Source organism: Syzygium oleosum, unplaced genomic scaffold, assembly GCF_021117445.2.
Source record: "Syzygium oleosum isolate NSW1041296 unplaced genomic scaffold, Sole_v2.1 Sole_v2.38, whole genome shotgun sequence".
Classification (NCBI taxonomy): Eukaryota; Viridiplantae; Streptophyta; class Magnoliopsida; order Myrtales; family Myrtaceae; genus Syzygium; species Syzygium oleosum.
The window spans coordinates 2,032,873-2,055,707 of record NW_026607522.1 but is presented as its reverse complement, the minus strand read 5'-3'; the positions used below and the strand labels follow the sequence as shown (position 1 = coordinate 2,055,707).

Sequence of the window (22,835 nt, the reverse complement as noted above, 5' to 3'; positions counted from 1 at the left end):
CTTCTGCTGCCCACCTTGTTCTTGCTCTTGTTCTTGTTCTTGTGTGTGTGTCACTCTCTATATATACTGGTAACTATATATTATACAGATAAGGCCATAATATATATGAAAATTTATTGGAAGAAACAGGAGCCCGTCCATGATTCACATTGACGTTTACGGACATTAAAACATATATCTCGAATTTCGTTTGAGGTAAGAAAAGATTTCGTCCTAAAAAAAAAAGGTACGAAAATATTCTGACAATATAACAAATGTTCACAGATGCCGTATAAAAAGATCAAGGAAGGGATAATAATTTGCAAAATTAGAACCCGCATGAATTAGAATCCTATAACTGCATGATACAATGTGAATATTGCAAAGTGGCCTTACCTCTTTTTATCATGATTCACGTTTCCATCGTGGGCAATATACATTTCCAAAGTGGCCTATGTGTTTTTTGAAAACGAAAAGGCTATTTCTTATGTGGAAAATAGCGGTGGGGTGTAAGAATCTATCAATTGATTTTCCATGACTGGATTATACGAAAAAGGTAATTACATATCGTACGAACTAATTAATAAGGCAGTCGATTATTATTATTCTTTTGGTCCGACGATTTTGCTTGAGGAAAAAAAGTTGAATTCGATTGGTTTATGCAGAGCCATAAGCAAAGACTCTTGGCTTTGATCAAATGCACTTTGAACCGAAGGGCTTTGTCTAGATTCAAAGTCATGTCTCCGAGCTCCCCCAAGCATGCCATCTCCTTCAATTTGGAAGAACTATAGTTTGTGGAACCAACTAAAAGCCAAGAAGACCTTCTTTTTAAGCATATATAACGAAAGAAAAGAATTTATACGCATAGATAACAGATCAAGGATAGATTAAATTGAGGGAGGTGGTATGTGATTTATTTTGTTTTTTCCTTTTGTCCAGTTATTATGCTCTATACATGGTGCACCAACCACCGATATTATCCAGAATCACTATAGGAAGGTTGCGCCTCTCTATCTCATGCACGCGCACACAAGAGCATAGACTACAAAGAAGGACGCCATTTGCGATGTCTTTTTGAAAATCTTATGCTTCTAACCATATGAGACATTTTCTCTTTCCCTTTCTTTGTAATCCAGAGTCACGAGCGTGGATAACTGAGTACCTGAAAATTCTCCAAATAGAACACCTTATAAACCTTGTGAAACTACATATCTTTGGTCTATGCGGTTCGGTTTTGACCCAAAGTAGTGATGGAATTCGAGCACGTGGCCTGTAATTCCTAAACTGCATAATCCTCTATTGTCCTAATCAATTACGCCAGCTCTGAAGGGTTCTGAAAAGGATTTTTTAGGTTTGCTAATAGCTTGAGCAATGACTATTTCCCAAAGTGAAGCTTTTGATTGCACAAAATTAATTGGCTCTTTTGGCCAACTCGAAACGCATCTATTGTGTCTAAAAGAGTGCTAGTTATTGGAGTGATAAATAGATTGAACGAGAACCTTACTAGGCACTACAAACAAGCCTACGAGTTGAAAAATAATAATACAAGCCCACCCCTTAACTATGCCTTTCAAGTATAGTTTTGTCAATTCCAATGGCATCAGAAGTACACAAAAGAAATCACTAATAAGCAAATTTAGAAAAGTCATTAGCGGTATCCTCAAACATCTCGATTGGGGCTATACCCTGTTTTCTCATCCCTTTTATCTTGCTGGTCGTCGAATCCGTCATTTGAACCAAAACAATTAGGATCAATACCATTAAAAATCTCAAACTAGTATAGTATCCCATGGCACTCCGATCTAATTTTCATTTCACAAAAAAATCAGCCCTGACATTTTAATTAGGTAGGTATTAGTCGGGCCAAGTTCATACATTGCAGTTAACTTTAATATCCCAAAATCAGACGAGCCACCCTTCACTCTCTCTCGAGTACAAGCATAAGTCCAAGATTACAATTATAAAATTTGAAAAATTCTTCACCGTATTCCGATGTTCCTGAAATTCCAAAAAGAAAAAAGGTTTGGAGTATTTTCATATAGAATCGAAAGGGCTAATTCCAAAAAAAAAATCTCCAACTTTACCTTTAGTGACGATTCTGGCCCAAACTTTTTTTGTCTCAATGCTTTTAATTGAGTCCCAAATCTGGCTACCATGATGTGAAATTTTCAAATTGTTCGGACCAGATTTGAGATTTAAGTGAAAATTGATGATTTTTTATGAGACAAAAAAGAAATTTGGACCAGAATTGTCACTAAAGGTAAAGTTGGAGATTTTTTTTTTTGGGAATTGACCCTGAATCGAAAACACAAATACAAATTGAAGGCTGCAAAACCGAATTGGACCGAACCGGCCCGGCCCGGCCCGTTTCCGTCGCGGATCAAACTGGGCCTATCACGCCGACGAACAATCTCAACTCGAATTGATCGCAATGAACTGCAAGATATACAAGTGGTCATCGTCGTCGTCAGGGTCACTCGTGGATCAACCATTCGCCAAGGTGAGCTCTTCCCATGATTCTTCCTTCTGTCTTCGATTGTATCGATCGCATTCGATCGGGTCCATCTTCCTCAGTTGCTCGCTTCGCTCATCGACTTCGCGTTTCCACTTGGAAGCAAGAAGAACCCAGGTGGTTCGATTTCAATCTTGTAGATGTCACCGACCCGGATTTTTTCTTGGGTGTTCGAATTTCATGTAGAGGAGTTTTGGGTTTCTCCCATTTTTGTGTTGGGCTGGTGTCCGATGATCTTGTTCGTCTCTCGAGTCCTGTCTTCTTGATTCTTGTTTTTCTGCATGGTTTGTCTAGACGTTTTGCTTGATTTCTCTGTGGATTAGCTGGCTCGAGTTCGTGCAAGATTTGATCAGGTTTATGTGTTGATTAATGGGTGTGAATGATCAGGGAATTCTGTGTTTCGGTTGGCGATTAACTTTCATGTGGTGTGATCGATGGTTGTTGCTAAGGCGATGGGGTCGATTCTTAATCATCGTTTTGTATCAGTACATGTTCTTCTTCCTCTCTGCTAATTGGCGCTCCTCGTTGTGCTCATCTAGATACTGAATTACTGATATTTGACAAAAGAAGAGTTGGGATTACTTTATTCTGGCAATGGCTCAGTTTGATGAATCCATCAGGGGTCAGATCCAAGCGCTTCTGCGGGTTATGAATTTAACTCGATGTGTTAATGAAGACAAGGTTCTGTGCAAAATCGAAGAGGTATGCAACTTACGGCGGTTTTTTTGGCACTTTACCTCAATCTATTGTTCATGCATTAGGTTGGTTGTCGCGTTCGTTTTGTGTTCCTTTGCTACTTTTGTTTGATGGATGCTGCTGCTGATGTTGTTTCATGTGATTGACGTTAAGGATCTGTTCTTGGGATCTGTTGGCGCTGCGAATAACAAAGATGATCTTAAACGCCTTAATGTGACGCACATATTAACCGTGGCTAGTACGTTGAAACCTGCATATCCAGACGATTTCGTGTATAAAGTCATTGCAGGTACTTATTTTCTTGTATTGGATGTTTTTCCTTAATAGTTGCAACAAGCACACAATGTTTGTCCGCTATATTTTGGCTTCTTTCCATATAAATTCCACAAGTTCGGCGCAATCCGATATGTTTGAAAAGGCAAATAATAATTAGACTTGAATTACAAGTTGTGAGATAGTGCAATCCAAGGCACAATGCTTTTGTTTTTTGTTGTAAAGTTATATACGTTGGAGGCAAATATTCCGTTTTAATCTTCATAAACCGAAGTTAATACTTATTTGGATAGATCATCTTTGTCATTGACCAATGGAACTAAAGTATTTGACCTGGTTATTTTGTTGCAATTTTTTTTTTGATTGAGGTAGTCGGGGATAGGGAAGACACAAACATAAGAGAACACTTTGATGAGTGCTTTGAATTTATTGATGAAGCCAAGAGATTGGGTGGAGGTGTGCTGGTTCATTGCTTCGTTGGGAAATCCAGAAGGTGATTCTCCTATTACATTTGGGATGATATCTTTTATTAACATTGTCAGGGCATAGTTCATGTCTACTCAGACAATATTCTTTACTACATCATTTTCAGTATGTATTTTTCTTGGTCAGACTTTTTTCAGTATACATGAACAGCATTTCAATTGTCATTTTAATGTGGTTGACATCGGGATTGAGTCCATGTGAAAATGACTAATAACGTCGATGCTGTCTCCGACTATGGCTATTGTGATCGTGGGAGATATATCTTTCCTGTAGGGAATCTTTTGAATTAATAGGTCTGTTCAGGCAAACTTTTTTACTTTTTCATGATGTTTGAACTGCTTTACAAGGATCTTTTTTATGAAGTTGACGTTGGGAATTGGTCCATGTGAAGATGACTATGAAATCACGATCATCCCGACACACATTTGAACAATGTAGGAGATAAATCTTTTGACCTTTCAATGTTTTGCTCTCGTATCAGCTCCCACCATCAAATGAAATGTGAATGCTATTTCTGCCTGTCTTTGAAAGGACATGTTATAAGGTTTTTCAGATTCTTGAAACAATTTGACTTTGTCAGCATTACTATCTCCATAGAGCCAATAGTTTCGTATGAGGAATTACCGTCACTCTGAATTTTTCTATTTCTATCTTGTAGAGGTACTCATTAATGCAATCATTCTTCGCCTTCTAGGTTTCCTCACAAACCTAATTGGCTACTTTATGTACATAACTTAGAAGTTACTTCAAACCTCATCTAAAGGCTCCCAAGATCATTTTTGTGGATACAAATTCATCATATATGTATTCATCTTTTCAATTAAATACCTGAATGGATTAGAAGAATAAACATACTGGTTACGATTTACGTGTCAGCATTTATGTCTGAAAGGTCAAGTGCCATAAATGATACTCCGGACTACAGACAAACATGGAATGCTAGTTGCTATTTAATCTTACTGGATTTCTTGGAACTTCCTATTCTGATATATGCTGGACTTTGACTTTAATTGCCTGCTAAAGCTATGATTACCTTTTTACATTGTTAATCATTAATTAGATTTGTGATTTATCGAACTAAAGATGTGTATTTTGCAGTGTTACAATCGTTGTTGCTTATCTCATGAAAAAGCATGGCATGAGCCTTTCTCAAGCTTTGGAACATGTGAAGAGCAGACGGCGACAAGCATCTCCTAATTCTGGTTTCATTTCACAACTGCAGGAGTATGAGAAATTTCTGCAAGGTGCCTAATCATTGTCAATACTTGTTGCATTTATTTTCATGCATTGATAAGCGTCTATCCGACATGAACGAAAAGGGGAAACTGTAGTTCACTTTTGGGTAACATATAGAACCTGGTTGTGCATTCTTACTCCATTCATGTATTAGGTGTTTACAATTAACATCCTAAAGTGTCACTGCATAATTTGTGCACAGTTTTTTGGCACTTACTTGAAAGTCATATGCAGATTCATGACAAAAGGTATTATGTCATTTCAAATAGCAAACTCTTTATTGCCATCTCGTTATGCATGTCAAAATATAGTTTCTCTTTTGTAAATCTTGTAGAATGAACGTTGCAGTTTCTTATTCTGGAAGGCAAAAGAGTGGAGGAGAAAGCAGACTTATGAATGCATGCTACTCTAAGAAAAAAGAAAATTTCGAGAAGGCTTTGTCAAAAAATGTTGATTACTTGAATAAAATATTCCTTTCGCACGTCACATAGGCCAGTTGTTCCGTGCATTAGTTCTTTTAAACAAAATACTTTGTCATGTTTGATTACCCCAACATATCATCTGCCAAAGTAGGTCTTTTAGCTTGATTTTTTTTATAACACCTAAGATCTTAATCGCAGCTTATGCATAGAGGCCTCCATTAATATGTCCATGATTCGATTGTTCTACTGTATTAACAATTTTGTTTCCCAGGTGTATGAGCAAGCACATAGAGGTGAGGAGAATGGGATGAATACAGAGACATTTCTGCGCAGTCTTGCCGCACCTATCCTGCAATTTGTTTTGGTATTGAACTTCATATCAAATAAGCATCTTGTAAATAGAGAACTTGAAATGCAGATCACATTAGTGTGAATATTAAAGATACCGGTAGAAGAGTTAAATCAGGTTTATGACAACGCCGAAGAAAAGTAGGCTGGAAAGATCAATTTTTTTTGCTTTTAGGTGTAATGCAGGGGAACTCTTGAAAGATCGTCGAACTAAGAAGCTTGAATCCGTCCTGACAGTCGATTTCTGCATGATCCACCTTTAAGGTTACTTTTGTTATTTTGCCAATTTGTGAAGAACAAGGTATTCGCGAAATATGTAAGTTATACTCTTGATAGTCTCTAGCCTGAATTGAGACTGCAAATTTCAGGCCTTTGATCAATAATTAATGCATGTTGGTACAATTTGCTCTAGTGTTTGGAGTGTTGAAATATTTGCAAGTGAAGAGCTTGCAGTTCCTGTGGTCTTAAATGATGTTTTCGCTGGAGAATTCTAGGTTTCTCTTATCCCTTCACTGAAAGAGGTTATAGCATAAACCGTAGCTTATTGTCTAAACCTAAAACATCTTCTATCTCGTGTGGTGTTAGACTCTCTTGCAAAATCAAATTGATCTGTAGATATGATGTATATTGCATCGATTTGGTGTAATAGTCTCTACGTTATGCCTTTGATAACTTAGAAAAGATGCCGGAGGATGGCGATGCTCCACGTGAATGTCGACAGATGATGTATGACCAACTACACAATCTTGAGATGCAAGATGCACGGCGCTAACTTCATTACGAGCAATTTTAGCTGAATATATATGATGTGGCATGTAGTTAACGTGAAAAATAAACATATCAAAACGGTCATAAATCCATTTATTAACCTATATTGGATGGCTCAAGTTGTTGTATGGGTTAATAATATTCGGTAAATAGGTCATAAATGGGTTTAAAATTTTAAAGCTCAAAATAATATAGGTGTTTAATGGGTTCACAATTTGCTTAGACTCAACCCATTTTTATGACTTTCTTTTCATTTTTTTTCGCTCTCATTCGATCTTGCGCTTGTTCACTCCTTGTCGAGTTTTCCTAAATTGGATTTAATATGAAAGTGTTTTAGCAATATCGGTCGAGTCAGATATAAATCGAGTATGGGTCACTAAATTTGTATTGCATGGAAATTGATCAAAACGGGTTAAATTGACCAACTTAGATTGGATCATTTTCGACTTGACTCGGTCCACTCATTTGATGGGTCTAATGAAAAAACAAATGCCTATTTTCTGGATTTCTAGCAATGGACGAAAATTGGACATTTCTATGGTGGATGACAATATCACATGGTACATTCCTGTACCTCGAAAGTTTTGGATAACTCAGAACTTTGTTTGTTCTTCACTTTCTTGAAGTAATTGTTAATTCTATGATGGATCCCCGGAAAGATCTTCCTCTTCTTTCAATGCATGGTCGAATCTTTGACTTTAGAGTGCGAACACTCAACATGGCAACTGGGACTCTGTCTAGTCTGTGTCTCTCTTTTTGAACGAAGTTTCTTCGAGAGTTGGCAAAATGCGAAAAGAGCATTGAGCATTTTGAGAAATAAAGGGGGAATAAAGAGATAACCTCCGCGGCAAATCATATAAAGCTTTCGTCGTCTCGTGAGGAAAAGAAAAGGGAAGAAGAAACAAATTGATAAAGAACCAAACTAACAACGCATCAGATTTCGCATTTCTCCTAAGAACCAGAGTTGGGTTTCAAAAGAGACATTTAAAAAACAAAAGAAATGTCGTTCAATTCGGATATAAACTTGTTATAGTAGATCTCACATTATTTAAATACGGGATTATGACGAGCATCATACGTATAAGGTCATCTTTTTCACTATCTTTACCTTTTGTTTAAATTCGTCGTGTGAACTCTGTAACATAAATTCCGAGGATTGAGTCTTATTTCGATCATAATCTTGTTCATTTCTTTTCAAATTCTTCGACTGTACGTATTTTTTCATACAACAACGTATAGAGTAGATGTTTGAGATTTAGCCAATGACTCGAGCAAGGATCAAAGCCCGAAGAAATCGATAGGCCTGAGGATAGGCTTGACACAGCGTCCGAAGAGCCGGGGCTTGGGATGGACCCTGGTTTTTGGCCACGGGCTAGGCACCCGGGAGATGCCGTGAGTCGTGATTTAAAGCCTATTTTTTGAGATACACATCAAATCCTCTTTTGAATGTTTCTAAGGTCTCTCTATCAGGAAAGCACCTGAGAAATTGAGTGAAACATCGGGTGAAGATTGATTGGTTGTGATCAAGGCTTAGGTGTGAGAGAGTTTTCTTTTTTTATTTAAGCTTGTAATCTTCATTGTTAATAATAGATTCATCGCTACCGCTGCGGCTTCCCTAGTGGAGTACGTACACCCACTAAGACCAAGTTAAGTACATCATAATGCGTGGATTTCTCTCTTTCTCATTTATTTCTCCATTTATCTCGTAATATTTGATCGATTGTACGGTCCTCTTTACACAACAAATTTCATTTTGGTTTAGGCATAAAAATGGATGTAAAATCATGCACACTACGAATCCTGAATAACTGACATTAGATGTGGTAATTCTCAGCACACAACGATAAAACAATATGAATTTATTGAAAGAAATTAATATCGACACAATTTAACGTGAAAATGACACGGGTGACACATTTTCATCCATTTTTCAACGTAAATACTTCGTAATCACGTAGAAACATTCTTAATGACACAAATATAATACAGAAACCACAGTTTTAAACCAAAGTCGAATCGCCCGGTTGAACCATTTAAATCGGAAACCATATCATTGCTAGACTTTTCTTTGGTGATCATCATGGTCAAGAACCGGTTAACCCCGGAGCTAATCGGTTCAGGTCAGCCACGACGGCAGTAAGGGGATCGAACCCGTAACCGCAAGCATGTACGCCTAGCTCTAAACCAACTGAGCCGGGAGAATGTTCGCTCTACGGCGATTGAATTGGAAGCCAGATCGGTTCCTGACCGGTCCGGATTGAATAACATAGAAGGAAACATGAATGGCTTGCCCAAATTTCGACTTGATTTCTGAAGAAATGCTTCAGACTCTCGGAAGAGGGGGTAGCTTGTCTTTCTTGTGGCTCGTGTGCGTGGGAAACCAGGAAACGAAACGCTTTGCGCCGATCGATGGACCACGACGGAGGAGGATTTGTTTTAATCGCCCGACGGTACGGAAAGTTCCACTTTTGAGGGTTTGTGTTCCCAAATTGTCATCATTATGTTGAGCAAACCACTTTCAAATTTCGCAATAATTGTTTCTCTATGCCGACGGCCGCTTTATATGCTAAAGTCGATGAGCCGGGCCAACTTTTCACGCCCAATAATTTTCTGGGTGCGTTATTCTTGTTTATTGCCATCTTCGCTGCCTGTTTAGTCTCAAGGGACTGTTCTACAAATCCCCGATGATCGGATCTTTGGAGACCGGCGGTCGTCCGATCGTAAGATAAGAAATCTCGACCATTTGTTTATGAAGAGTTTGTGCGGTACGATGTTTTGTATAGGAGATACGATGAAATGCACTTAGATGCAATGTTTTTAGAACGATAGATATGAGGGACCATAGATTTCCCTTTTATTCTTAGGGCTATTTGTTTAGCATTAGCAACGAGTAAAGAGATATTTATAGTTTTTTTCTTTCTTGTCAAAATTTGAAATATATACAAAAGTTCTAAAGATTATGATTTAAATCATATGTGAACCTACGTATAAATATTCAGATGTTGTGAAACTTTATGGTCTTCCGAGTCACAAAAAATTAAAAAATGTGTGCACCCCAATATTTAGGGTTTGTTTGTGAGATTTCTCAAAAGTTAAAAGTAACCTTTTTTATTTTTCCACCGATATCTAAAAGGATAAAAGTCATCAAAAATCATAAACTATGTCCATTATGACACATTCACTCTAAATTTTTTTGTGATACCAAAAATCTCAAATTTGTACTTCTGTAACACATTTATCCTTCATCAAAATTCTGTCAACGAGAATCGTTAAAGGTCTGCACACATGAACGCCAGAAAGCAAATAATGTTGACATAATGCCCACATGACTTAGGTGAAATAAAAAGAAATTTATTTTGGCTGAAAAATCATCTCACGAAACTTTTGACGGATGGTAAATATGTCACATGGGTATAAGTTTGAAAATTTTTATGTCACAAGAAAAATTTTAAGGTAAATGTATCACAGTTGGCATAGTTTTTGGGTTTTTGATGTCACAAAACAAAATTCGGAGTAAAAATGTCACAATGAGTATAATTTGTGGTTTTTCATAGCTTTTTCCTACCTAAAATGTTATTCAAACTTTTAAAAATAATGAATTATATATTGTTGAATTCTCAAGTTTTTAAGTTAACAAAAAAGTCGTAGTGCGCACGTCACAAAATTTGGAAAGTAAAATGTAAAAAAGCGAAAGTAAAAGTCACTCCAAATGAAGTGTTGGATTAAAAAAAATAAGAAGTAAAACTCAATCTAGCCACCCGTAAACAAAAAGTCAATGGTGCTTTTAGGGTTTAATGAAATTTTCCTTCTTCCAATCTTGCCTTCATAAATTTTTTATGTATCCTCCTCGGTTATTGTTCATCTTCTCTCTCCTAGTTGACTCCTTTTCAATAGAAAGGAATAGCCAAACCAACTCATCTTTTTGAATCAAAATAGCGGGGGCCTTGCACTCACAGATATTGTTCTTCATCTCGCTCCGGATGATTTGCTAAAACGTGGACATGGTGGTGAAAGTTACATGAAGGTTAGTGAATTGGTGGTGAGGAAGGGTGATTTTAGTGGTAATGATTGAGTTTTTTCTTCTGAGAGTAGAGGTTTCAATTTTGAGCGTTGAAATATGACTGTATGAAGATGAGAGATTTTTGGCGCTGAAGCCATTATCAAGAGATTTCTTGATCTCGGCATCGATTCGCCTAGCCTTTTCGATGGTTCAAACGTTATTTTTCTATTTATTTTTTTGATCAACAAAGTTACTTTGCAAAAGATTCACCAAAAGTCACCTAATTACTGAGTAAATGTACCTTAAAGTCAAAGATCTTTGAGAAAATGACTTTGCATTTCTCAAAACCTCTCCCAAACGCACCCTAGGCAGGTGATAGTGTTGCGCGATTGAGGTAGAGATTTGTAACCATGACAATGGGCTGCCACTTTAAAGGAGAGCTGTGAACATTGAAGTGGAATCGAAAAAAAAAAAGAAAAAACGAAAAGAAAAGAGCAAATCAGGATCATTAATATATCATAAAAGTAAATGCATCATCATCCTCTCTACTCAGAAAAGTAAACTGAAGATGGAAATTCTTTCCTTAAATAAAGTGGATCCCAATCCAGTATCATTTGCATCACATTGTCCTTGTAAACTTATTGCTAGAAATTAAAAAATAAATGTAATGATTTAACTTGAAAGAAAGATCTAGCAATAAGATGTTGACTTAGGTAGGAATGCAATTTGTTCCGTCCCTTTTGATCTTTAGTTTTGAGTCTTTTTTGAAGCACTTAATGAGCAAAATCCCAAATGCATCCGATCAATATGGGTTAGTGCGCCTTTAAGATCGCATGAGCAGGCAAATTAGTCGAGGGTGCATGAAGAGTTGGTTCAGAAACTGCCCGACCGCTAAAATAAACGGGAAAGAAGAACTTAGATCTGGTTTACATTAAATAATTTAGGTTGTGTTACATGTCTAATTGGAAGTGCCCTACATTCACGAGGCTAGAAAACAAATTGTATGTGTGGGGGGACAAGAAAACGAATCTTTTAAATCCAATCAAGCAGCACAAGGACAGGGCCCACTCGAAACTTCACGAGTCAAAAAAACAAGAAAAGGGCCCAGAAAAAGCAAGAAACAGAGAAAAAGTGCCCACCCCTCATGATTTGAGTTATTCCCTCCTTTTCTTTTGCTTTCATTTTACCAAATTCCTTCTCATTTTTTCCCACAAAAATCCATCAAAATTGTGGGCCCAATTTAAAAAAAAGAAATACCGACTTTACCTTAAGAGATAATTCTGACCCGAACTGTTTTTTGTCTTATAAAAAATCATCAATTTTCACTAAAATCCCAAATCTGACACATACAATTTGAAAATTTCACACCACGGGGGTCAAATTTAGAACTCGAGTAAAAATTGATATTTTTTATTGAGACAAAAAAAAAAGTTCAGATCATAATTGTCACTTAAAATAAAGTTGGTGCTTTTTTTAAAAAATTAATCCCAAAATTGTGTGAAGTTGTGAGCAAAAGAGGCTTGCACGTCTCGAAAAAAACCCTGTTGATAATTAAGAATTGGATTCTCTCATTAAAAAAAATGTATAATTTCGCTTGACTTTCGAAAATCACAACATGGCTCTGCGACAAGTAAATGAAATTGTTCACAGTATATTCCATAAATTAAAACTAATATTCGAGAAAATCACAATTTCAAATCACTAAAACACTAACAAAAACCTCGAACCATCGGTTGGCCCATTCGAGAATTCATACGTTTTCAAACGAGCGAGCCTAGGAATAAGCTAATACTGTCGCAGACGAAGAACTGACCATTCATGCAAACGAGAACTATCATCACAACCCATGTGAAACGTACGCTTCAAGCAAAAGTTGCTTGTACCATCATAATACACACCGGAAAAAAAAGAGCAACCTCCAATGGACCATCATCCATACGGGGAGATTATTTAGTCACATTTTTTTTTAAAGGGAAAATATTACCAAAAACTTCAAACTATGCTATTTGTGATAAATTTATCCTGAAATTTTTTTTATAATACGAAAAACCTCAAACTATACCACTTGTGACAAATTTATCTTGAACTTTTTTTTGTGACACGAAAAATCACAAACTATGCTACTTGTGACACATTTACTTCACAATACTTTGGCCCATGGGCATTTTCGTCTTTTTCTTATTTCTGTTTTTTTTTCCTTTTTTTTTCTTTTCTTCTCCGGCGAGAGTCGAGGGCAGCCCTCGCCGGATCTGGCAAGGGCGACCCTCGCCGACGTCGAGCGAGGCTACCCTCGCTCGTCCAGGCGAGGGCGACCCTTGCCCGACGCCGGCGAGGGTCGCCCTCTCCAGATCCGGCGAGGGCAGCCCTCACCTGACACCGGATCTGGCGAGGGAGACCCTCGCCGGCGTCGGGGGAGGCTGCCCTTGCTCGATGCCGGCTTGGGCTGCCCTCTCCGGAGAAGAAAAGAAAAAAAAAGAAAAAAAAAAGAAAAAGGAAAACGACAAAAATGCCCATTAGCCAAAGTATTGTGGGATAAATGTGTCATAAATAGCATAGTTTTGGATTTTTCGTGTCACAAAAAAAAGTTCGGGGTAAATTTATCACAAGTGGCATAGTTTGGAGTTTTTCGTGTCACAAAAAAAGTTCAGGGTAAATTTGTCACAAGTGGCATAGTTTGAGGTTTTTGATGGTGTTTTCCCTTTTTTAAAAGGGTTAATATCACGAAAAATCATAAACTGATATACATGTGACAAATTCACCTTCAATTTATTTCCGTTAAATTTTACTGTCAAATTGCTTTCTTAAATGACACACGACAGTTGACTAATGCGCCAGTTTTATGTTTTATCCTTCGTTTGTCATAGGTGTAATAGTTTGTGAATTTTTTTTTGTATTAATTCAATTTAACGGAAATTAACGGAGGGTAAATTTGTCATAAATGTACCCGTTTGAAATTTTTAGTGGTCAAAATATTAGTTTGGAGTAAATTTGTCACAGGTATACCAGTTTTGGATTTTTTGTGGTCAAAAAATTAGTTTGAGGTAAAATCATCATAAGTGTACCAGTTTGGGGTTTTTTATGGTATTAATCATTTTTAAAAAAAAGTATCAACTATTGTTTTGAATATAATCAGATAAGTTCATTAGAAATTCTAAAACACGTAAAAGAAACATACAATTGAGTTGTTAAACTTTTAAAGAGTACAATTAAGTTCTAAATCTTTGTCAAATTGGTGCAATCAAGCATTTTCGTTAATTTTTTCCGGTTTGACAAATGGAAAATGCTGACATAGCCTTTTTATTATTATTTTCTCTCTAATACGTAGCGTTGACGTTAACTAAAGCACTAAAACGACGTTGTTTTGATACAAATCTTAATTTGTTTACCCCAAATCTTAGTTAAATTAGATTAAAAAATAAAAGAGGCTAAAAGCTTCTTTTTTTTAATTAAAAAATACAAATTAAGAAAGGGAAAAATAGGAAAAACAAAAAAACGTAGGCGAGGGCCTGTAGGTTCTCCCTTAGTGGGGTGGCGATCATCACCAAAAAGGGCCAGCAAGGGTCGTTAGTAGGGGTAATCGGTTTTAAAGTGAGTCGGTTCCCAACTGGAAACTTGGAATCGGACCAAGTAAGGTCTGTTCCCAGTTTGAAGAGCCAAGAATCGGCCCACCCAGTCCTAGAACCAGACCAATTGATCCAGTCCAATTCCAAGGTCGGTCCTAGAAATCGGTGATTTCTTTTTTTCTATCTATTCTCTGTAGGTGGGAGTTTTCAACATTAAAAGAAAAAATAATATACTAATTAGGGTTTGCTTTAGACTAAAAAAAATTAAGAAATCTTGGCTGATTCGTCGGTCCGATCAGAGTGGTCCTTATGTGGAACTGAGAACCAAACTTGTTATTTGCTGATAATTAAACCGATTCCCTTGGGAATTAGCCAGAACAGGCCAGTTTAGTTTGATTCTCGAGTTGGATTGGGACCGATGTACAACCTTAGTCGTTAGGGCATCAATGATGGCTGGCCTTGACCCTCACATAGCCCTCTTCCAAATCCAAGTGAGGGCATACAAGCCCTAACCTGTGGCTAACAAGGGTCACCATCCATGCTGAAGCCCCGGCATGCCCTCGCCAACCATTTCTGGTGAGGTGCAACCTCACTAGGCAAGGGTCCGTAGGCCCTAGTTTTTCTATACTTTTATTTTTTTTACTTTGCATTCCTTGTATCAAACCTTCTTTCTTTTCTTAATCTAATTTAACTAAGATTTGGTGTAAAAAAATTATGATTTGAACCAAGACAACGTCATTTTAGTAGTGAACTAGATGCTTTAGTTAACATTAACATCACGTAAAAAAAAGAAAAAAATAATAAAAAAAGCCACATCAGCATTTTCAATTAGCTAAATTAGTCGAAGTTAAATGAAAATTTTGATTGTACCAGTTTGACAATTTTTTAGACTTGATTGTACTTATTAAAACTTTTAGGATTCAATTACATTTTCATATCAAATTTTAAAAATTCCGATACACATATTCATAATATAATATTAGCAAAAACTTTTAAAAATGTCCAAAACAAAAGCACCAAACTTCGACTTTTCAATATGAGGTAGGCTTTTATCAAGCTTTTAGCATGATCCACTTATTTGAAAATTCATCAATACTCTGTCATGTAAGCTCAATATAGAAATTTAGTAAATGAACTGGTGACTGGTCTACTTACTCCTTCACGGGAAATTTCTAAGATACAGTAGCATACCCTCCAACCACATTATTTTTTTCTACATAGGAATTGTACATTTGATTATCGCAGTCCATTTATCTTTCTTTCTTTCTATTACTAGGCCAATCTAGCTCAATAAATAACGCAATTAAATGCACGACTACTTTTGGATTCAGAATCTGACAGACTCCCACCCCCGATTCTGCGGTTGGTCATGAGTAATAAAATCCGTCAGATCACACCCGTAGCCGAGTCCCCTCCCTCGCCATGACCATATTTATTGACCACAAATCAAATCCCACTCGGTGAATCCAAGGCAATTTAGGTAGCGCATGATAATCATTCTTGTTCTGTCCAAAATTAGTTTTCTGTTCTCAGAAACAGTTTTGGAACATAAATCCGTTTGGTAACGCAATAGCATTTTTCTATTTCTGGGACAACTTTTTATTCCAGAACCGATTCTGAACCAGAAATCAGAACAAAAAAAAAGTAGATTTTCTATTTCTAGACAAAAAATGAGAATCATTTCCGAGAGAACTCTTTCTTCAAAACACATATTCATCTGGAAGTCACGATCTTTGAGGTGGGAAAAAAAAGCAAAAAATCAAAAATTTCAAAACTTCACAGAATGGTTTAGAATCTGTGGCTACCCACTTTGACCGAAATTTAAATTTTTTTAGGTGCCGAAAAAATTAAAAAAAAATAAAAATAAAAAATTTCACAAAAATGGCTTAGAATATCCACGGCCACTCACTTTGAGTGAAATTTAAATTTCTTTAGATGCCAAAAAAAAATAAAAAATAATCAAAAAAATCTAAAATTTAAAAACTTCACAGAATGTCTTATAATACCTGTGGCCACCCAATTTGAGCGAAATTTAATTTTTTTTAGGTGCCGAAAAAAATTAAAAAAAGCAAAAAATAAAAAATTTCAAAACTTCACAGAATGGCTTAGAATACCTGTGGCCATCCACTTTGAGCGAAATTTAAATTTTTTTAGGTGCCGAAAAAAATAAAAAAATAAAAAATTTCAAAACTTCACAAAATGGCTTAGAATACCTGTGGCCACCCACTTTGAGCGAAATTTAATTTTTTTAGATGCCAAAAAAAAATAAAAATAAGCAAAAAAGAAAAAATTTCAAAACTTCACAAAATAGCTTAAAATATATGTGGCCACCCACTTTGAGCGGAAATTTTATTTTTTTTAGGTGCCGAAAAAAATATAAAAAAAAAAGCAAAAAATAAAAAATTTTAACACTTGACAGAATGGCTTAGAATACCTGTGGTCATCCACTTTGAGCGAAATTTAAATTTTTTTAGGTACCGAAAAAATAAAAAATAAAAAACTTCAAAACTTCACAGAATTGCTTAGAATACCCGTGGCCACCCACTTTGAGCGAAATTTAATTTTTTTTAGGTGCCAGAAAAAAATAAAAATAAGCAAAAAATCAAAAATTTCAAAACTTCACAAAATGGCTTAGAATACATGTGGTCATCCACTTTGAGTGAAATTTAATTTTCTTTAGGTGCCGAAAAAAAATTAAAAAATAAAAAAAATCAAAAATACCATTTGGGCACCTAAAAAAATTAAATTTCACTCAAAGTGGGTGGCTAGAGGCATTCTAAGTCATTCTGTGAAGTTTTGAAATTTTTTATTTTTTATGTTTTTATTTTTTTTTCGGCAACTAAAAAAATTTAAATTTCGCTCAAAGTGGGTGGCCACAGATATTCTAAGTCATTCTGTGAAGTTTTGAAATTTTTTATTTTTTCTTTTTTTTTCACCTCCAAAATTTAAAATTTCACTCAAAGTGGGTGGCCACATGTATTCTAAGCCATTCTGTGAAGTTTTGAAATTTTTGAGTTTTTGAATTTTTTTGGGCACCTTAAAAGATTTAAATTTCACTCAAAGTGGGTGGCCACATGTATTCTAAACTATTCTGTGAAGTTTTGAAATTTTTGATTTTTTGATTTTTTTTGGGCACCTAAAAAAATTTAAATTTCACTAAAAGTGGGTGGCCACAGGTATTTTAAGTCATTCTATGAAGTTTTGAAATTTTTGATTTTTTTTTTTTTTTGAAAAAATTCAACAAATTTCCTATTTTCCCGAAATCTGAATTTTTTTATTTTTTGGAAATTGTGATGAATTTTTCTAGAATTTTTCAATATTTTTGGATTTTTTGAATTTTTTTGAGATTTTTAGGAATTTTTTGGATTTTCTTCCATTTCTAAAAAAATGGATTTTTGTTCCTGGAAATAGAATTTTATGTTGTTTATCAAACGGGTTTTTGTTTTAGGAAATAGAAATTTTGTGCTGTTATCAAACGGGTTTTTATTTTAGGAAATAGAAATTTTGTGCTGTTATCAAACGGGTTTCTGTTCCAGAAATAGAAATTTTTGGTCGATATCAAACGGGTTTCTTTTTTCAGAAACTCATCCTGGAACCAGAAATAGAAAAATCTATTTCTGTTTCAAGAACTCATTCTGGAACAGAATGGTTATCATGCGCACCCTTAGTTTGTAATTAGGCTATGGATCAGAGCAAACTTGTGTTATTGGGACTGTGTTTAGTAACTGGTCAAATAGTAAGTGATTTTATTTTTTTGTTTTTAGAATTGGTTTTAGAGCAAAAATATATTTGGTAAATTTTTTGTTTCCAGGCACAAATTTACACAAATTTGTTCCCAAAATCAGTTTTGGAACAGAATCAAGAAGAAAAAAAAAATTTGCTTCTTGATTCAGGAACAAAAAAAAGAATCAAAACCAACAAATAGCTCATTATGCTCGTGCAGTTCACACATGCCCAGAGCTTGTTCTGCTGCTCCTTCACCGGTGCTTTCTTCTCACGACGACGGGTGCTCCTTCACCGGCATCTTCCTTCATGATGATGGCTGCTCCTTCATCGACAAAGCTTCTCGTTTAAGGTGAGTTCTTGCTGATGACTTGCAACTATGGAGGGATGCCGTCGCCACTATTGAGCGAGGGCAGCCGTCGCCGATTTGGGCAAGGGCTCGCTCGAGCAAGCGCCGCCCTCGCCGATCTGGGCGACGGCGAGGCTCAAGCGAGTGCCGCCCTCGCCCATCTAGGCTTGCTCTTGCTTGAGCGAGTGCCGCCACGCTCGCTGATCTGGGCGACGGCGAGGCTCAAGTGAGCGCTGCCCTCACCCATTTGGGCTCGCTCTTGCTCGAGTGAGCGCAACGATCTTTTTGTCCTAGCTAGCCGTAACTCATAGGGTGTGTGTACAGGTTGACGTGCTGATCCATCGCGTTGATTTTGGCCCTCCATCTCTTTTGGCTCGACCCTCCTTAACTCCCCTCCGTGCAAACACCGCATTGCCTCGTCGCCTCCACTCCGTGGTTCGTCTTGGGTACATTCTCGGATCACTCTCCAAGAGTGGCGGCTGATCATGTGCATTTTTGGTTATCATTCGTATCGTTTCGATAGCTGAGAGCCTTGTAGAGAGTTTTGAGCCTGTTTGGACTATGGAGTTGTTGTGCTGGTTGATTGGTGCAATTGTCGGGCCTTTCTTAGCTAGTCCACTGGTTGGATTTTCGTTTTAGAGATTCTGGTTTTAGCTGCTCCAGATCGATTTTCATTTCAGTAGCATGGAAGAGATAATTGTCAACTAACACTCTTTCCAGTGCAGGGAGCAGACAAGATTAACCTCTTCTTTTTGTGACAAAAGTAAATGGGATTAGCTTATCAAAGTATAATTTGTATTTTTCATGTCCAGTTGCGTCTTCTTTGTTAGTCAGGGCTGAGAAATTTTTAGGTAGGTAGATTTTGGGTTGAATCCTTGGATTGAGAATCTTTCACGATCAGGCATGGGATGTCTGGTTTCTTATATTTTTGTTCTCATCCATCTAAATGGATTCATTTCCACCTCTTGGAAGACCGAAGTAGATTCAGAGATCATTGCTCTCCCACAATAGTTTTCCTCTTATGCGTGCCCAAAGTTTCTTCATTCTTCTTATCCCAAGCTCTTTCTTCTGGGTTATATTCTAGACATTACAATTTTGGTTTTACAGATTCTGATTTTGGTTTTGACTATGATGTATCCCTATGCCATTTTCCTTTTCCCCTTCTTTGTGCCTTTAGCTTTGCCAGAACATATGCTTCTTTATTTAGCTCGAATTGTAGTTTGAGATTGTATTTTCCAAATTTGCTCGTGCTGTTGCTTCTCTTGAGAATGGTTGCGTGTATTGCTGGTAACTTCTACATGACTATGTGATTGATTTAACGCATAATTCATATGATTCTCAACTTATCAAGGTTACATGGCATCTGAGAAAGAGATATTCAATGCAAAGTGGACCGAGCCTTTAACCAACCTGTTTGTAAGTTTGTTGGTTGAGGAGGTCAAAAAGGGAAATCGCACCTCTTATACTTACAACAAAGCTGGGTGGAATAAAATACAGGCTGAATTTATTAAACAAACATAATACCAATATACCCTACTTCAGTTGAAGTTCAAGGTGAACAAACTGAGAAAACAGTATGGTAGTTTTAAGAAGCTTCTTTTGCAATCCGAATTTGACTGGGATAATGTGAATAAAACATAAGTTGTCGACAATTCAACTATTTGGGAATCTTACATCAAGGTATCTTTTAACTTTTGATTATTTTGATGTCATTGTAGATGTAAGTTTTAAAATGTTTGATTATGTGGTTGACATATGTCATTATTGTGAAAATTAAAGGAAAATAGTGAGTGGACAAAATTCAAGAAGGATGAATTTTCCCAGTATCCCGAGCTGTGTATTGTATTTGGTGGAACATATGCTACCGGGGATCATGCCACAGGAAATGCCGAAGATTTGACGATGTCAAAGGAAGGTGACAATGGTGGTGATGCAGACGGTGATCCAGAGGACTTAAGTGAGCACTACATTGATGAGACAATCTTTACATCCGACAATACTACAGCTCCAGTTCATGACAAGCACAAATTAGATAGGACTCCAAATGCCAAGAGGAGAAGAAAGAGTACCTCATTTTGCATTGCTGACACTTGCAAAGCTATACAGGAGCTGATCAAACCTAAGGCAAGTCAATCTGTGAGTGGCTCTGCCACCTCACAGGTCACACCACCACCCGTGGACCCCTTCTCCGTATCTGCTGTCATTGATGGCCTACTTAGTATGCCTGAGTTGGGACCAAATCTTTACAGCAAAGTAGTGAAACGAGCATATGTTAGTGCCACATGGAGGGAGGCTTTCATCAAAACCACAGCTGAATAGAAAAATGCACTTCTTCAATCTCTTTAGTAGATGTTGGGAAATGTAATGTGGATTGCATGGGGTTTCATTTGATTGTATGACTTATATTAGTAATTGATATTTGGTTTTTAGAGATTTTGATCTCGAGACTCTTGTACTTTTGTGGTGCCATGGGTACGACAAACTGCTTGGGTGCTATTTATATATTTGGTTTGCTTTCACTCTACGACTTATGTTATCGGTTGTTATTGGATTTTTTTTATAGATATCTATATTGATGTTCTTGTATTTGTGTGATGATATAGGTACTATGGAAGGGAGATCAAATAATGTGTCTAATTGGCAGGTAGATCCAAATGAACAATTCTTAAATGATGATGATTTTCACATATTGATAGCATGGTTGTGCATCGTTGCGGAGGACATGTCAATGCATACGAAAGAACCTATTAGGGATAGTAAGCTACCAGGATCCGAATGGAAAAGGGAGATTGTTTGTGGACATTCGAATAGAATATATGAAGCCTTTAGGATGGAAAGACATGTTTTTTTGAACCTAAGTGAATTAATGAGGGCAAAAGGTTGGTTGAAAGATAGTCGGTATGTTAGAATAGATGAATAGGTTATGATCTTCTTATTTATGGTTTGTCACAATAACTCCAATAGAGATTTATTGTAGAGATTCCAACGTTTAGGAAAAACAATTAGCAAGTATTTTAATATAGTGTTGAAAGCAATTCTCAAACTCTCAAAAGAGGTTATCAAATCATCGTCCTTTGATGTTGTCCCACAGGAAATTCTTATGAATCATAATTATAAACGATACTTCATGGTATGATTTTTATTTTTAGAGTTTATACTATCAAATACATGTAGTTGATAATCTTGTATAACATTAGATTTTCATAAATGCACAGGGTTGCGTAGGTGCTATTGATGGCACCCATATCAATGCTTCCGTCCCTGTATCTCAGCAGGTCCCATTTAGAGGCAAGAAAGAGAACATCACCCAGAATGTGCTGTGTGTTTATTCATTTGATATGAAGTTTACTTTCGTGTATTCTGGGTGGGAAGGATCAGCCAACGATTGTCAGGTGCTTTCGGCAGCACTCGAGACTCCTCGACTGCAATTTCCTCGACCACCTTTAGGTATTTGTTCTGTCTATAAGAAGAAACTTTCTTTATGATTGTATTATGGTTGCATATCATAACAAATTTATATATACCATGTTATAGGCAAATACTACGTGGTAGATTTTGGTTATGCAAAACTTCCGAGATTTTTAACTCCGTTTAAAGGTGAACGGTATCATTTGAACAATTATAGGGGGCGTGGGAGACGGCCAAGAACATCAAGAGAATTGTTTAACCATAGGCACTCTTTACTGAAGAATGTCATTAGAGGTCATTTGAGGCATTAAAGAATCGCTTCACCATTTTAAGACACATGCCTCCATTTACAATTAAAAAGCAAGCACTTATTGTAATTGCATGTTGTGCTCTCCATAATTACATTCATGACTAGAACAGGATGGACAAAAACATTTCCTTTTATGGAGATCCGGAGTACCCGTTTGGAGCTAGAAAAGTGGAGGTTGCAGATGATACATCACATGAGCAAGCATCTGAGATAAACATTCTTAGAAAAAGTATTGCAAATAAAATGGCAAGGGATTACAATATGCCCGAGATTCCATGATATTGTGTTTCCGACTTTTGTAATATTATTTTTAAATACTAGATGACAATGGGAGAGGATCCTTATGTGTCTTGAGTTTTTGAGTGCCTCTCTTGTTTGCTGACTTGTTTAAGTACGACCTTTAGGTTGTACACTTAAGCACGAAGCAATGAATTTTAGTGGCATTTCTTGTATATATATCACCATGTTTATACATATCACCATGAGATGAGAGTAGTTCATTTGGTACTCCAAATTTACTTATTCAGCTTCCTCTGCTCATGGCATATCTGGTGTGCACTTGGAATTTTTTAAAGTGCTGCGCATGTTTATGTAAGAATCAATGTTTACGTCCAACTTTCCAAAGAAGACATTTGGCAAACTGTGTGCAATGACTTCCCTACTGGGCAAACTGCTGAAAAATGAACCTTATCTTGCATTGTCAAATAATTATCATTTCTTTTCGTAAAAAATTCTTCACTGACAATTCATGCATGTGCAATG

General features: G+C 36.6%; 2 protein-coding genes across 6 annotated transcripts; both read left to right on the top strand.

Moving 5' to 3' along the window:
• Positions 1 to 2,353: 2,353 nt before the first annotated feature.
• On the top strand, positions 2,354 to 6,361 carry LOC115693825 (dual specificity protein phosphatase 1-like). 5 transcript variants are annotated; one of them, XM_056305728.1, is made up of 8 exons: positions 2,354 to 2,479; positions 3,031 to 3,193; positions 3,341 to 3,476; positions 3,833 to 3,953; positions 4,428 to 4,490; positions 5,045 to 5,190; positions 5,387 to 5,430; positions 5,876 to 6,361. In XM_056305728.1, the coding sequence occupies exons 2-7, from the start codon at positions 3,086 to 3,088 to the stop codon at positions 5,401 to 5,403; spliced, it is 591 nt and encodes a 196-aa protein (XP_056161703.1). In that variant the 5' UTR covers positions 2,354 to 2,479; positions 3,031 to 3,085; the 3' UTR covers positions 5,404 to 5,430; positions 5,876 to 6,361. The 5 variants fall into 5 exon arrangements, with proteins under 5 accessions (XP_056161703.1, XP_056161704.1, XP_056161702.1 ...); XM_056305729.1 differs by lacking the exon at positions 2,354 to 2,479 and adding an exon at positions 2,494 to 2,608; XM_056305727.1 differs by lacking the exon at positions 2,354 to 2,479 and adding an exon at positions 2,603 to 2,627.
• Positions 6,362 to 19,711: 13,350 nt separating this feature from the next.
• LOC115693817 (uncharacterized) lies at positions 19,712 to 20,880 on the top strand. The gene is made up of 2 exons (XM_056305645.1): positions 19,712 to 19,771; positions 20,135 to 20,880. Exons 1-2 carry the CDS (start codon positions 19,712 to 19,714, stop codon positions 20,672 to 20,674), a joined length of 600 nt encoding a protein of 199 aa, XP_056161620.1. The 3' UTR covers positions 20,675 to 20,880.
• The last annotated feature ends 1,955 nt before the right edge of the window (positions 20,881 to 22,835 follow it).

Excerpts from the sequence above, each read along its gene's own strand:
- LOC115693817 (XM_056305645.1), top strand. The coding sequence starts at position 19,712 with ATGGCATCTGAGAAAGAGATATTCAATGCAAAGTGGACCGAGCCTTTA. Across the intron at positions 19,772-20,134 it reads AGCCTTTAACCAACCTGTTT|GAAAATAGTGAGTGGACAAA; the intron begins GTAAGTTTGTTG and ends TGAAAATTAAAG.
- LOC115693825 (XM_056305728.1), top strand. The coding sequence starts at position 3,086 with ATGGCTCAGTTTGATGAATCCATCAGGGGTCAGATCCAAGCGCTTCTG. Across the intron at positions 3,194-3,340 it reads TTCTGTGCAAAATCGAAGAG|GATCTGTTCTTGGGATCTGT; the intron begins GTATGCAACTTA and ends ATTGACGTTAAG. Across the intron at positions 4,491-5,044 it reads TTGAAAGGACATGTTATAAG|TGTTACAATCGTTGTTGCTT; the intron begins GTTTTTCAGATT and ends TGTATTTTGCAG.